Here is a 17,429-nt window from a genome sequence, read left to right as displayed (position 1 = left end):
TAGTTTGTAGATGAATTTTTGGAGGTGCTGTGCAACTTCTGAAAATTGGAACTGAAACTAGACAGATTGAATATTGTTTCTGTGCAATTCAGCCCCTAATTTGACCTATAAGTATTTTTACCAAAGCATTCTTTTTAGCCCTGCAGAACCGAACTGTGATGGAAATGGTGTTTTATTGTGTTATTTGTCTCTAAGTATTTCAAAGCAAGCCTAATGTTATTTGCTTGCCTTACCATCCTTATGTATGCGTATCATGGGCTATATTTCTTCTCTTATGTTTGTCTCATGCTCTTTTATATTACCGAATTACCGAATGTGACTAACTTGTTCGGCAAAAGATCCAATAAACGGGAAATGATAAGGGGTTGACAATGGGTGACGTTCACATTAGTGTTGGAATAATTTATACATATGAATGGCATGAATTATGATGAGATTAAAACCAAATGAGTTAAGTCTTGCGCAAGCGGTCTAAGCGAGCTCCTAGGTTGACATGGATGTATTCAGACTCTATGCGGTGGTTTCGGGGTGTAAGCGAGTCCTTTGGTATGGTATGTTATGTGCAGGGTGTAAGCGAGCCCTAGGCATGATTTGATATGGTATGTGCAGGGTGTAAGCGAGCCCTAGGCATGATTTGGGTGTAAGCAAGCCCACTTGTTTGGCCGTCTCTTTTGAGGTCTATCAATGTCACTGACTGGTAAATAACCAGGAGGTGGGCATAGGTGGTAAGGTCTGCAAAGCAGCAAAAGGGGGAGTTCTGAATAGTCCGGTGTTCAATCCGTGTGGTTGGGTAGAAGGATCTCTTTGGGAGATTCTAGATGCCTAGTCTAACTACTAATTCGTAAAACCTTATTGTAAGTATGTTATGTATTCCGATTTGTTCTGTGTATGGTTGATTGGTTGATAGAAGATATGGGGGTGTGTGTGTTTTTACTGGGCATTCCAAGCTCATGGCGTGTCATGCCAGGTGATGAAGCAGTTTACAATGGTGAAGGTTATTTCGAAGGCAAACGAGATGAAGTGTTGGAGTTGTGGTTCATTTGAAGACTTAGACTAGTTTTTTTTTTCTTTTGACTTTTGGTTTGGCAATGTTTTGGTAATCCTGTAATGGAACATAAACGAATTATCTGTGATATTAACTCTGGTTATATATGTATATTAAGATATTCTGGTCATCTATTCTACTTGTGTTGTATTATTGTGCGTATTTAACGGCCCGGAAGTTGGGGCGTTACAAAGCTTGCCCTGGGTGACAAAAGAGTGAGCATCAAAAGAAATCACACAATTATGATCCCTAGTTAATTGTTGAGCAGGCAAGAAATTAAAAGAGATAGAGAGCACATGTAACAGATGATTAAGAGAGAATATGTAGGAGTAGGCAAGGTGCCTGTACCAATATGATGAATAGGCAAAGAGGAGCCATTTCCAACAGTAACCTGATCCTGTCCCCTATATGATTGTGAAACATAGAGATTAGACAGGTCATTTGTGATATGATTTGTAGCTGCTGAATCAATCAATGTACTAAGACAGATTCTAAGATGATGAGGACTACATATTTTGAGGAACAGTAGCTGCATAGGCTCTAGAGTTTGATTGAGGAAATGGAGTATGTGAAGTAATAGTTTGAAAAGAAAGATCCATTCGATGCCAACAATCAATGGTTGTGTGGCTCAATTTTCCACAAATCTAACAGCTAGAAGAACTATAACTATTGTGATTTGACCTTCCTCCTCTATTGTAACTACTGGTTTGATTGTGGAATCGACTACCATCACGATTACCAGTGTTGTTATAGAATTGTCCTCTGCCTTGATATCCTGAAGAATTGCCTCAATAAAAGTTTGTAGATGAAGCACCATAACCAGATGAAAAGTTAGGGTTTGATCCTTTTGAAACTGAGTAAACAACCATAAGAGAATGATCATCTGTATGCTTGATCTTGTTTTCAATATAAATAGATTCAGAACACAATAAAGAACACAACACATCCACAGAAATCAATTTAGATCTTCCTCTAATCATTGTTTTGAAAGCATCGTATTTATCTGGTAGGCCATTGAGAATGAGTAATACCTTATCTTCATCAAGAACACCTGAAGATGCAAGAGACAATTGATCAGAGATTGCTTTAAACTATGCCAGATACTCTTCAATTGAGAGAGAATTCTTGGTGAGAGTCTGTAACTTGTTCTTTAATTGATAAACATGAGACCTTCATAATGAAGTAAATCGTTTTTCCAGGGCTTGCCATACTTGAAAACAGTGTGCGATGAAAAACAGATGAATAAATTGAAGGAGATAGTGTTGCTATTAGACAGTTCAAGAGATGTGCATCAATTACCTTCCATTGAGTAAATTATGGATTTGGTATAGATTTTCCTTTCTAATATGTGATTTGTTCATCAGGACAAGCAATTGATCTGGTTGCAATGCCAAGAAGATTGGTGGCTTGCAAAACATTTTGCAATTGACTCTTCTATATAAGAAAATTACTTGAATCGAGCTTCACAGTGACTAAGGAATTGAAATTTGAGATTAGCAGACTTAAATTTGTAGAAATTGAATTTGAAAGAGATGAACTCGTAGCCATTAGAGGATCTTGCTCATTTGAGCTTGAAGCTCCGATACCATCATGAAACTCTTATTCCATACCTTCAAAAGTAGTTATTACAGATGTATATATACACTTTACACATAACACTCTCTCAATCTAACTAATTCACTCACACGCATACACTCTAACAAACACTCAACTATTTACCTGCCACATAACTTGCACAACTGTGATGCTTAAACTTGTTAACCTTACTGAGCTGTGACACATTGGTTGTCAACTCCTCTGCTTCTTGTGAGCATTTGAGCTGTGATTGCTTCAGTCCTTGAGCTAATGTGTGTAATTCCTTTGTATTATTATTGTTTTTTGTTTTTTCTATACAATTACTATTCTCACTTCACTTTACCTTAAATACACTCCCCTCTATGTATAATAAGAACAAAGAATGGAATATATTTAGAACAAGTGGAGTGAGAATAGCAGCTTCCTTTTTTTAATGTTTTATTCAATTTTATTTATTTATTTATTACATGCACTTAATTTAAATGTATTTAAAAAGTAAAATATTTGTGAACAATTTTTTTAAAAACTTAATAAATACGAAAACATACATAAATATACTGAATTTTTTATTCTTTCATATTTTTAGTATGTAGTGAATTTTTTTAAGTATTATTTTACCAACAATGATTCATTCCCCATTTTCCCCCCACCCCCTTTGACCCCCCCTCTCTCTCATTGGTTACATTTTCTTTTTCTTTTTCTTTTTTTTCCTACTTCTCCAATCACCACCCGCCACGTGACAAAGGGGTGAGGGGGTGGCCCCCAAAAGGGGGTCCCAAGCATTATTCTTATTTTACAAATTTGATCGTTCTTCCAAACGAAGAGACCAATAGGGGCCTACCCTAGCTTCTGCGAATGATTCGGTGGATAATTCTTCATTTGATTTGGCTTATGACTCTACGGAGAATTCCAGTCTGCTTACTCCCCCACTGCCCATGGCTAAAGAAAAAGCACTTTGGCTATCCCATCGGTGTCCTCTCTAATCTTCCCTTCTACCTCTAGAACTAGGAGGTTATCAGGCCTCGGACGTACTTTCCATTGGAGAGGAAGCGAGTTAGCAGGTTAAAGAATTCAAAATGAATGGAATCCAAATTTTTCATTCTCATTGCCGGGTAGAGGAGCGAAAGTAAGCCTACATTTGTACTTTATAAGTGGATTTAAATTAAGGAGAGCTAAAAAGTTTTAAAAAGTGACAAAAATATTTATTAAAAGAAAAGTTCACAAAAGCCAAAAATAAAGAAGGGTTAAAAACTCAATTATTTTTGAAGGCTTAAAACCAAATAGAATGATTAACATGTGAACTTTTAGGTATATACGGAATAGTAATACATCAAAAAATTAATAGTGACTTGAAATTAGAATTCAACTGAACAATGTTCATACAAACCATAATAATATTTGGCTTTAGCAACGAAAAAAAAAAACACTAACAAAACTAATAAAATCAATAAGAGAAATATTTTCCCAAATGTTGACTCTCTTACATATCACAAGTGGCATAAGAGGAATAAATTTTAGGAAAAATTAAAAAAAAATAAACCTTGAATTTTTATTTTTGTCAATTTAAATCATAATCTTTTGATTTATTTTTAATTTAAACTTAGGTAAGTATATGTCAAAAATCCTTCAAAATAGTTTTATAATACTTATTGACATCTACTATAGTTTCATTATACTAGCCAATGGGATGGCGCCAATTTTGGTTCAGGAAGACGAATATACTTATTGAGATCTACTAATCCATTCCAAATCCAATTGAATTTAATTTTCATTGGGTAGTAGTACAACCAAAGATCAGTACCAAAATTATGTATTAAAGTTATAAGCTCAAGTTGACTGAACAATTTTTAATTCCCCAATCCCCCCCGGGTTGTTTTTTATAATTAATTCAATTTTCTATTTTCGTTTATGAATATTGTGATCATCATAATTTAAAGGGGGAATTGTTTTTAAGATTTTATAAATAAACGGCATATAATATTTTTATAATAGTTAAGGTCCTGCAACATTTCTACAGAGAAAATTCGACTCGGAGAAATTTTGTCCGACTCAGAGAAATTTCAAATTTCTCTGATTTCTGCATGATCATACCAGGAAAATTTCAAAATTTCTCTGAGTCAAGGTCGAAATTTCTCTGAGTCGGACAAAATTTATCTAAGTCGAATTTTCTCGGTGAAAATGTTCAGAAACCTTAGCAAAAAACAAAAAATGTCTTGGACTTGTCCTATTACATAAAGTTGGAGAGGGATGTTTCACTAATTTTTCCTAATTAGAATACAATCACTATGCCTTCATAAAAATAATGACATTATACTAAGATATGAAAATAAATAAATAAATGGAGAGGGTGAAGGAAGAAATGAGAGAGAAGATGGAAAATTAACATAAAATTTATATAAAAAAAAATATTTTAGAGGCATACATAAAACTTTAAAAGAATAAATTAAAAAATGAATGTAAAACAATATCTTTCTAAAAAGGGTAAATTACAATAACTCTCCTAAACTATGATCCATTTGTATTTTGCCCCTCTAACCTTTAAAACTCAATAGTTAACTATCTCAAAATATTATTTTATTACAGTTAACCCTTTATGTTAAGATTTTATTAAGAATTTACACAATCAAATTATATATAAAACACATGACACATTTATTAAATTTTAGGATAATAACGTCTTTATCTGGTGATCCCGTTTGCACTTTGTCACTAAAATAAGGAAAACAAAGTGCAAATAAAATCACTAGATAAGAGTATGATTGTCTTAAAAAAATTAATAACGGTTATTATTGTTTTAGAAAATCAATCAATGTGTCACGTGCTTCACATATGACCTAATTTTGTTTAAATCCTAAGACAGAATCTCAACAAACAATATTAAATATAATAAGATAATAATTCGAGATAGTTAATTGTTATGTTTAAGGTAAAAAGACAAAATGAAATGAATCATAATTAAATTAAAAAATTGAGAAGGAATACATGCCCTCTTGGCCCTAATGTGACTATGCCATGATGACATCTCAGAGCATCATTTTTTTTTTTTTCTTGAGTTCAAAAATAAAATAAAATATGAGGATGGGCGAACCAAAAAATTATGTGTAATGTTTCACTTCACTTATTTAAATTAACACAATTTATATTCTCTCAAAATAATACTACATAGTGATGACCGTATTATTTAAATCAGTAAATATCAATTTAGAATGCCATTTAGAGTATTTTTAGGATAATCTAAATAAGTATACCTTTAGTTTCTTATGAAAAGATATACAAAATACATATATATATATATATATATAGAAGTGATATGATAAAAATAAATAAATAAGTGTGCTAATATAGGAAATGTCAAATAATGCATTAAAGTCGCTCCAAAACTAAAAAAGTAATCCTAAAAATTCCAAAATTTCTACTGAATGTCTCATATAGATGTGAGACCCACAGTGAGTCCTATGCGAGTCTCGTACTCATGTGAGACATTTAGTAAAAATCTTAATAGAACTTTTGAAATTCCTAACATTTTTGAAACTAAAATAACTTCTCGGGTAAAGCATTAAACCTAAGGGTCTAGGTCATACAGCAATGGTTGGTGGCCCGAAAATACATGGCTCGAATGGCTCGAAACACCCAAAACCACGTTGTTTTGATATTTTCGGACCATTTGAGCCACAGAATTTGTGGCCACAAAACATTTTTCTTAGATCATATCATAATTACAAAGTGCCATTATATGATAGTTGAAGGAATTTTGTTTTTAAATCTCCTGATCTTTTCTTACAACAGAATTGTTGTTTATAAAGCTTAAGGTCATACCACGTCATTACCACGTCATCCGTATTATCGTTCAATCTCTTATCATTTACCCTACCATATATATAGCGCAAGGATAGACAGTCTTCATTAAATTGTTATAATGCAAATTGTCCCAAAAGTTTACCTGTTAAGAAATAGATCCAAGAGTTTATAACGAGCTAGTCCAAAAATATATATCAAACTAGCACGAAAGGATACGTTTGGATAGATATGAATTTCAAACTAAAGGATTTAACCTTATTCAAACACAATAACTCAAATTTAGATACAATAGTTTACTTATGAATTAGTGGTCACCCGTGCGATGCACAAGATTTTAAAAAGTCAATAATCACTAAATTTTTTTTGCTATTTGACTATATTTCTTAATATTTTTATTTAGTTTGTGTATATAAATCTTACTTTACATCATTAAAAATATTTAATATTTCACATTATTGAATTTTTTTTAAAAACTATCATACATTAAGTAAATCATCACATATATAATAGCTAATTTATCTAAGAATTACTTCAGACAACCAAAAATAGAGTAATAAAGGCATATTATAATTAATCAAAAAGACTAGTATATTAAATAAAAGTAACATTGATTTTGTTTAATCAATAATAAATATTACATTAATCATCCCATATAATATAATAAATTAAAATAAAAATAAAATAAAATTAATTTTAATTCCCATTATATGGTTAATTTTTTTTTTTACATTTATTTGTTTTTTTGGTTATATTGATTCATTAAACACAAATAGGTTTGGAATGATTAAAAATAAAAAAAGTTTGGAAATACATTAAATTGAATTGACAAACGTAAAAAATATAAATATCTAAATTATTCAAAAAAAAAACATTTTTAATATGAGATATCTTCCATTTGCTCAAACTCTGAATCTAAATAAATAAAAAAAAATTACAAAAAAAGTTTAAAGTATAAACCTATATCTAATAAATTTTGATGTGTTCTTCATTTTCAATCTAACATCTGCACCAAAAAAAATTAAAGACGAATAATCAATTAGTTAGAGAGTTACCAATTGATAATAGTAGTGGTCTTATAACAATTAAAAAAAAAAATCTCAATTAAATGATAAATTATTAACAAAAAGAAAGAAATAAGGAAAATATAGATTGTAACAAAAAAAATTTAAAAATAAAAAAATAATATCCATTAATATCCATTTACATAAATTCGCTTTCTCACAAATGCAAAAACTCATGCAAATACACATTTTAAATGTAAAGCAAATATTTAAGATTTTTAGACACTAAAAAGGGATAAAAAATGACTCAATGCTGATTGTTTTCCCCCAATCTTCTATTAATGGTTTCTTTTGCAGGAACTTATTTTTATATTGAAAAGATTATGCTTAAACAAAAGATAAATATGAAATTCTATCATATTTAAAATTTGTATGGATAATTAATAGATGATTTTAAAAAATAAAATATTAAATTCAACTTGAAAATAAACTTTAAAAAGATTAAACTGAAATATATGAAAATTCTATAACAAATTAACAAAAGATAAATATATATTTTCTAATAATAAAATATTAAATTCAACTTGAAGATAAACTTTAAAAAGATTAAACTGAAATATATGAATATGCTATAACAACTTAACAAAAGATAAATATAGATCGTTAAAAAAATTATTATCTTTTTGGGATATTTATATCCCAATTTAATATTTTTTTATTTAAATATTTTTTTATCTTTTATTTAAATTTTCATTTTGCAGTTCAAATCTAAATAGTTATATTTTATTTTTGTATATGTTTTCATCTCTATTTTTTTCGTTATTCATATATAAATAATTATCTTTTTATTTTAAAAATTATTTGGCTCGTAATATTTTTTTATTTAAATATTTTTTAATTGTTCATATATAAATAGTTAACTTTTTATTTTTAAAATTATTTGACTCGTAATATTTTTTTAGTTATTTTTTTATCTTTTATTTGACTTTTTATATTATTTTGTGGTTGAAATTTGAATAGTTATCTTTTTATTTTATTTTTTTATATTTTTATCTTTACCTCTTTATTGTTCATATCTAAATATTTATCATTTTATTTAAATATATTTAATCCTTTTGGCTTTTGAGATTTAGATAATTGATAAATAATTAAAAATTAGAAAAAAGTGGGAGGTGAGACTTATGAGGTGACACGTAGGAAAGAGAATCTATAAAAATTTAGTATTAAAAGTTTGGAGAATTCTCATATTTTACTACATTTGCTTATATAGATATAGTATAGATAGATAGATAGATAGATAGATAGTACAAAAGTATAGATTTATCATTTTATTTAAATATATATAATCCTTTCGGCTTTTAAGATTTTGATAATTGAGAAATAATTAAAAATTAGAAAAAAAGTGGGAGGGGAGACTTGAGAGGTGACACGTCAGAGAGAGAATCCATAATTTTATTTAAATATATATAATCCTTTCCGCTTTTAAGATTAAGATAATTGTTAAATAATTAAAAATTAGAAAAAAAGTGGGAGGGGAGACTTGAGAGGTGACATGTAAGAGAGATAATCCATAAGAATTTAGTATTAAGAATTTGAAGAATTTTCATATTCTACTACATTTGCTTATATAGACAGATAGATAGATTTCGAGATTGAGATAAATAACTTTATCATGATGGATTTGAAATAGAGCAATGGTAGAGGGCCCAAATTCTGTGGCTCAAATGTGGCTCAAATAGCCAAAACGACGTCGTTTTGAGTACAAAACAACATCAAAATGGCCAAAACGACGTCGTTTTGGCCATTTGAGCCACATTTGAGCCACAGAATTAGGGCCCCCAAACATTTTTCTTTGAAATAACTACATTATATATATATATATATATATATTATTAAAAATAGTGTTTGCTTTTAATTTTTCTCTCTCCTATATGCCACATCTCTATTATTTATTTATTTATTAAAATGCCACATTCATATATCATTTTACCAAAATTCTTTCTAAAATTTAATATTTAAAAGACTTCTATACTTCATCTAAATTACCTATAAACAAAACCTAGTAGAATTATACATACTAAAAGCACTTTACCAATTAATTTTATTTATTTATGTGATATTTTTGTAGTTAAAATTATCAAATGAGTGTTTCTTTTTTTGTGTTATAGTTTAAAATTATTATATATATTTATTTAATCTATACTTTTATAGTACAATAGAGCTAAAATTATTAAACTATACATAAATAATTTATTTAAAACTATTATATGTGTTGATTTAAAAAAAACTTTTATAAAATGATAAGATTAAAATTATTAAAATAAAAAAAAAATATTGTTTACCTTTAACTTTTTTTCTGTCCCCTGCGTAGCACATCTCCCTTTTTTTCTTTTTTCTTTTTTGTTTGTTTGTTAAAATTCCAAATCAATACCTTACCAAAATTCTTACTAAAATTTAATATTTAAAACACTTCTACTTAATCTAATTACCCAAAAACAAAATTTAATAAAATTATACATACTAAAAATATTTTACCAATTAGTTTTATTCTACTTTTTTCAGTTTTTTTAATTAAATATTAAAAATATTTATTTTAAAGAAATTTATTATATATATTTATGTAAGTCACATTTTTATAACAAGATAGAGATACAATTATTAAAATACACATAAATAATTTATCTAAAAATAGTATATGTGTTGATTTAAATGACATTTTTATGGAACAATACAACTAAAATTATTAAAATAAGTAATTAGAATAATTATTTAAATTTTAAATATTTTATGTATTAAAAAATATAAATAACTTACCTAAATTTTATATATAAAAAAAACATTTTAAAACAAATATGTTTAACCGGTGCATCGCACGGGTTAACAACTAGTTTATAACTAATTATTTAAAATCATACTAAGAATTATCTTTCTAGAAATAAAAGAATCTTACAAAAGTGTATACATCTTCTATATCAACTTATCTTCTTCCATTGCTTTTCTATCTATTTAACCTCAAATTCCCTTGATTTTGTTGAAATCCACATCTATCCAAATGGAATCTAAAACACTGGACTGAGAACTTATTTTCTTCTACTGTTTTTCTATCTATTTAACCTCTGTGGGTATCTATATTATGCTTGGCACATGGTGAGCTCTACGGGCGTCACGTCAACACCACTACACATCCATGTGGCAGAACCCTAAGGCACCATGATGAGTATGTCATCACCATCACACATCCACGTGGCAGACCCTTGAGGCACCACGATGAGTTGAAGTTGTATGAATAGCCCAAGCAGGTGCATACACACTACCAAGTATGAAAGTAAGGCCACAGCTCACTTTGATAGAGTCAGCTCATCTAGAGCTCTCCATGGCCCCTTATAACTCAAGAAATATATTCTCACCCCAGCTACATAGTAACATAGTCAGACTCTTGGCTCACCTATGTTTACTTAGCTGCTCAGGATGAGCCTTTGGCTCACCCATGCACTCACCCTCCTAGCTGCCTAGGTTGGGAGTAGGACCTAGGCACTCCCGCTTGGGATCATTGGAGGATTGTGGATTAGAGGCTAAGACCTCGGGATTGTCAAGGTCGTGTAGCTGTCTTCCTGCAGTGACAGCTCCCCTTGGACCTGGCTTAGAGAAAGAGACGTTGACCTTACACTTACATCTGATGCACATATGATACGCCTCTTAAGATATCATACCTACAACTGTAGCTCCTATGATGCAACATTTCCAAGGACCTGAATCATAAGACACAGCTAGTAGGGCTGATATCACCCTCTTGTCGAGTCGAGGAGAACTCGCCACTTGTCTTGAGGTTGCTTGGGCTCTGATACTCTTAGAATCTATATAACGACATCATAAGTACAGTAATAATAACAACAACAAGAGCAACAAGAATTCACATAACATACATTAAGTGTTCAAGGTCTCTCACTACCAACCATTTCCTCTCTAAGCTTGCCTTGGTCTTCTCCTCTTCCACCTCCGGTGATCTCAGGCCATTAAAGTGCCTACTATCTTCCCAGAGGTCAACGACCGATCGCCTTTAATCTCTGCTATCCACATTTTACTCCACTGGGGAAGAGTGGTGCCCATTTCACATGGAACCCAAAAAGAACACCAAAATCGGTACAACGACATTCCATGGTAGCAGTAGGGAGACTCTGGTGGAGACCTCAAAACACAACCCCAATGGCTTTTCGGAGGAACAATCCTCTCAACCGGCCATAGCAGAACAACTCCGTGCATTGACTGAGAGCGTCACCTCTCTCCAATAGAACAAACAACTCTTGATGGATGCCTTACTGGCCTTACAAAGGGCACCCACTCTTCCATCATCGTCTCACCCCCTTTCATCATCACAGAACGGCATTCTGCCATCAGCTTAGAATGGTTTAAAGGCTAACCCCGTTCCTCGAAACAACTTGCAAAACCAAGCAGGAGGACAGATAGCCGCTTCGCACCTTCTATCGGCTTCAAACCAAACACCCTCGCCATAAGTCGATTTGGTTGGCGGAACTCCCACCGCAGTAGCTTCAACTGGCTCTCCGACTCCCCTACCAGACCAGGTTCCTTCAGTTCAACCCCTAACATTGGATGTAGTGAAAAAACACATACACAACCTACTTCAAATAAACAAAGGTCACATCCCTACCTCTCTAGAATTGAATCTCCGTCCCCCTTACCTTATTCATATTGCAAGTCTCCCATATTCGGCAGAGTACACTGTACCAAAGTTTGATTGTTTTGACGGACGAAAAAAGGAATGCTAGGGAACACGTTTTGCGCTTTCTCAATGCCTTTCATGCCTATCGAGAAGACCAAAACCTCTGCATGAGAGAGTTCTCCAAGTCCCTCACAGATTGGGTATTCTCATGGTATGCCAACCTTGCTGCTGGCTCTATCTCTTCGTGGGAGGACTTGGTGAAAAAATTCTATATCAAGTTCTTTTACGTCGAAGAAAGGCTAACAACCCTTTATCTTATGAGGAAAACACAACGACATGGGAAGAACATCCTTGTTTATGTTCGCCGCTTCAGGAAAAAAGTAATAGACATTCAAGACCCGATAGAAGAACATCAACTAGTGTCAATATGCATCGAAAGGATGCTCACGACTTACAAGCTCCAATTGGTCAACCTTCACTTCCTCGACTTTTCTGCCTTATACGCTGCAGCACGAAACATCAAAGAAACAGTAAGATCAGGGATACGAAGGGAAGCTCCACAACCTCATTCATGGAAGGCAACAGCACCTCCACATTCCTCATGGAGGCCTAACTGACGCAACCACGCCGTATATGTAGCAGAAGGTTCCTCTGGAGGGAGAACAAGTCTCCAAGCAAAAAAGAGAAAATTTGATCAAGTTTCCCTATCATTGCTCGTCTCGATGGACGAGGCACAAGCACTCCTTAATGCCTGGGTAGAAGATGAAAAAGTTCATCTCCCTGAACCAAGGTGACCTGTCACAAAAAAGGATCAAGCACGGGTAGACTATTGCATATACCACTGTTCTGTCAAACATCCTACCACTAAATGTTGGGCACTCAGATCCCTAGTTCGAAAGATGATGGCTGACGACACTTTGAAGCTTCCTCGTTGCCATATAGAGGATACCTTGAAAGATCCTCTCCCCCGTCACAAAGACAACGACAAGACGGTCATGATGCTTTCCCATTATGACAAGATGGAAGAACCAATGGTGTGTGAGCTTAATGAGCTCGTAGCTCCCACTTGTTTAAACTTTGAGACCAGGTGTGCGATAACACTTAAGAAATCGACAAAGTTCAAGTGGTTCTTTGACCAATTCTGCTTGTCTAAAGCAAAGCAAAATGGTGAGGCATGTATGAGTGTAAGCAAATCGATTAGAAAAGTGTTCCAAGATAACTTCTTGGCAATAACCTTTACCGAGATAGATAAACAAGTATCGTTCCCACATAACTGTTCCCTCTACGTCCCAATATTCATCAATGGGATGGAGTTTCAAAGAAGATTCATGGATGGAGGGGCTTCGCTCAATGTAATGCCCTATTCCACTTTCCAGGTAGCCGGGATCTCACAAAAACACCTAGTCAAACAACCCATTTCCATCACTGATTTTGGAAACCAAAAAATCAAAACCATAGGGCATGTCCAGTTAGACTTAGTAGTAGGACCAATCCGCTCCACCACTAAGTTCCATGTCATAGAAGCAAAGATGACTTATCAAGCCCTCTTAGGGAGAACTTGGCTCCACAGATATGCCGCGATCTCCTCCACCTACCATCAATGTGTTAAGCAATTTATAACAATGAGGTAGTGGCGATAATTGGCTCTCAAAAACAATTTCGGGTAGATGAATCTCACATGGCGGATGCAGTGTTTTACAATCATATTGACGAGGATGAAACCCCATTGCCACTTCGAGGAACTCCTGTACCAAACTAGGATGACGTCTCTGAAGAATATGCATCACCACCTCGCAGAGAGACGTTCGCCAAGTCAGAGCCTTTAAAAAAACTCCCCAAAATGACTAGGCTTCAAACAGAGGATGACAGAGTGGTATACCGTTTATGACGGTCCCTGGGTTGGCAACCGCCACCAATACCAACCCCCAGCCATATGTAGTGGCAACTGCTTGTCATGAACCAAATGAAAAAGATCACCTTTGCTACACTCTGTTTGCATTGGCCTAGCGCCCTCCAAGGGCAAAGAATAAAAAAAAGCAAAAACAAGAGAAACAGAAAGGAAAACAAAACCATGGTTATTTCAAAAACAGAAAAACATTTTGACAAATCCAATGGTCCTTCAACAAGTCACTTGGATGGAGTTGAAGGCTCAGATGTTCAGTCCCTTACTAAGGCAGCCACTTCATCCCCTGACCAAGCCCCTGCCAACTCGATTGCCATCCCAAAGAAAGATGGGTTACAAGAGGTTAGGCCTACTCCAGAGCGCTTACAAGACAGCCCTCAACCCCAAAAGCAAGAACTGGAAGAAATCGACATAGCCCTCAAAGAAAAACTCAGGCATCCTATCTTCATTTGCAAAGATTTGCCAGAAGAATAGAAAGGGCCCCTTGTCAAGTTAATCAAGAAATATTCAGACGTTTTCGCATGGACATAAGAAGAAATGCCAGGCCTGGACAAAGACGTTACCATGCACTGTTTGAACGTCATCCCCTTGGCTCACCCAATCAAGCAAGGTGTAAGATTTTATAAGCCTGAGGTAGAGCTCAACATCAAAGATGAAATGGTGAAGCTTCTTGGAGTAGGATTCATCAAACCTATCCAGCACCCCACATGGCTCTCTAGTATCATCCCAGTGATAAAAAAGAATTGACAAATTAGAGTGTGCGTTGACTTTAGAGACCTAAACAAATCTTGCCCCAAAGATGAGTTCCCACTCCTAAACATAGACACCTTGATTGATTCAGCAGCTGGGCACCATATGTTCTCATTCATGGATGGTTTTAGTGGCTACAACCAGATCAAGATGGCTCCAAACAACGCCTCTAAGATGGCATTTCGCACTCCCATAGGTAACTTTTTCTATACCATAATGTCTTTTGGATTAAAAAATGCAGGAGCAACATACCAAAGAGCTATGACAGCCATCTTTCACGATATGTTGCACAAAACCTTAGAATGTTAAATTGATAATTTGGTGATAAAATCCAAATAAGAAACCAGCCACCTCAAAGACCTGTAAAGAGTTTTTGAACGTTGCAAGAAATATAGACTTCGAATGAACCCACTAAAGTGCGCATTCGGAGTCACCGCCATTAAGTTCCTTGGCTGCATTATTCACCTCTACAGGATAGACCCCGACCCAACAAAGGTTGCTGTCATCCGAAATATGCCACAACCAACAAATCTAGACAAGCTTAGAACCTTCCTTGGTCGGGCATCTTATCTGAGATGGTTTATCCTTGCTATGGCTGAAATAACACAACCCTTCAACTCATTGTTAAAGAAGGATGTCAGGTTCACGTTCAATAAAGAGCACCAACAAACGTTCGAAGGGGTGAAGTTAACTTTAACCTTCCCTCTCTCTATGACTCCTCCTTAACCAGCGAGGCCTTTACTCTTCTACATCATTTCCACGCCGAAGTCAATCGAAGCTTTGCTCGCCCAGGAAATTGACGGACTCGAACGACCTATATACTACATAAGCAAAGTTATCCAAGGGGCTGAAGTCCGATACTCCCCTATCGAGCGCCATTGCCACGCCCTAGTCTTCGCCTCCAAAAAGCTCCGACATTATCTCCTTCCTTATCCCATCCATCTCATGACTAGGAGTGATCCCATCCGATTCCTCCTCACTAGATTAGCTCTGTTCGACAGGCTAGCTCGCCAGCTTCTCTTGTTAGTAGAATATGATATCACCTATAAAGCCCCCAAGGCCATTAAGAGTCAAGTGCTAGCCGACCTCTTGGCTCACTTCCCGAACGGAGAACATGAGCTATCCTCGGATAAATTGCTAGGAGATGAGTTCCAAGCCGCTGAAGTAAACACTGAAGGAGAATGGAGTTTGAGCTTCGATGGATCATCCACTTCCAAAGGGGGAGTAATTGGAATAGTCCTTACTTCCCTAAACCAAACCGAAGTCAATTTGTCATATAAACTGGATTTTAGATGCTCTAACAATGAGATAGAGTATGAAGCCTTGGTACTAGGGATTATGGCGGCACTCCATCTAGGAGTAAGTTTCTTATGTATCAAAGGCGACTCTAGTCTGGTAGTCAAGGAGACCAATAGAGACTATGCTATCAAAGAGCCTCCTCTAGCTTTATATAGAACCATCGTCCAAAGGTTGACAGACAAATTCGACATGGTAAGGATAGAACACGCTCTTCGCTTCAACAATCGACACCCGGACGCCCTCGCTACCTTGGCCTCTAAGGTAGAATTCTCATAAGAATCAACCAAGATAGAAGCCCTGAAATGCTCCGTGCTATGCTCAGTAACTACTATCTTCCCTAAAAAAGAACCCATCGACTGGAGAGCCCCGATCATCGACAAGCTCCATGCCCTTTCAGGTAAATTACCTTTGAGCGAGACCAAACACTTCAGAATTTACTAAGGAGTCCTTTAATACAGAGGGCCTAGTGGTTTATTGGCACGATGCATCGACCTTATTAAAGCCAAGTCCAAGTTAGAAGAGGTTCACAACTGCTCTTGTAAAACAGGAGATGTAAGCTTGTACAGGAGGCCACAATGATAAGGATATTATTGGCCTAACATGGCCAAGGAACTGAATGACCTTCAAGGAAAGTGCACCAAATGTCAAGAGTTCCCTCCAAAGGCTGAATTCACAAAAATCACCTTCGACTGGCGTCAGGTATATATAGATTACCTTGAAGAAGAATCATTTCCATCGGACCGCTCCGCAGCCGCAATAATCAGGAAGAGAGCTCCAAAATTCTTTTTGCAAGAAGGGCAACTTTTTAGGTATAGCTTCGATGGGAAGCCATTACGTTGCTTAACAAGAGCAAAAACCCATAAGTTTTTGGAACTTGCTTAAGGATAGGAGCACCAAGGTGGAGCCAAGCTATTCCAACATCTTTTACATATAGGTTATTATTGGCCTACCATGGAGGCAGACGCCAAAATGTATGCCAAACGTTGCAAACCTTGCCAACTCCATGAAAATCTCATTCATGCACTCACCATCGATCTGCATAGTTCGAGCTCAGCATGGCCTTTCCACACGTGGGCTATGGATCTTATTGGCCCCATCTCCCTGCCATCAAGGGGACACATATGGGTTATGACGGCTACAGAGATCTACACTAAATAGGTAGAAGCCATCCTCTAAAAAAGGCAACAGGAGCCGTTGTCTCCAATTTCATCTGAGAATTCATCATATGTCGTTTTGGTATACCTAGGGTAATCCTTTCAAATAATGGGACCCCTTTTGTCAACCGCCAAGTCGAACAACTCTTGGTCTCCTACGACATCACACAATGCCTTACTGTCTCCAAGGGAATGGGCAAGCTGAAGCAACCAACAAAACATTCCC

At 34.8% G+C, this 17,429-nt stretch overlaps 1 protein-coding gene across 1 annotated transcript; it reads left to right on the top strand.

Annotated features, from left to right (window-relative positions):
• Positions 1-15,695: 15,695 nt before the first annotated feature.
• Positions 15,696-16,325, top strand: LOC114281272 (uncharacterized). The gene has a single exon (XM_028223719.2). It carries the CDS (start codon positions 15,696-15,698, stop codon positions 16,323-16,325), a length of 630 nt encoding a protein of 209 aa, XP_028079520.2.
• Positions 16,326-17,429: the final 1,104 nt, after the last annotated feature.

This window comes from Camellia sinensis, chromosome 9 (genome assembly GCF_055761805.1).
Source record: "Camellia sinensis isolate YWXY chromosome 9, ASM5576180v1, whole genome shotgun sequence".
In the NCBI taxonomy this organism is placed as follows: Eukaryota; Viridiplantae; Streptophyta; class Magnoliopsida; order Ericales; family Theaceae; genus Camellia; species Camellia sinensis.
Note: the sequence above shows the minus strand (reverse complement) of the source record. Positions and strands in the feature narration are given on the sequence as shown.

Excerpts from the sequence above, each read along its gene's own strand:
- LOC114281272 (XM_028223719.2), top strand. The coding sequence starts at position 15,696 with ATGACTAGGAGTGATCCCATCCGATTCCTCCTCACTAGATTAGCTCTG.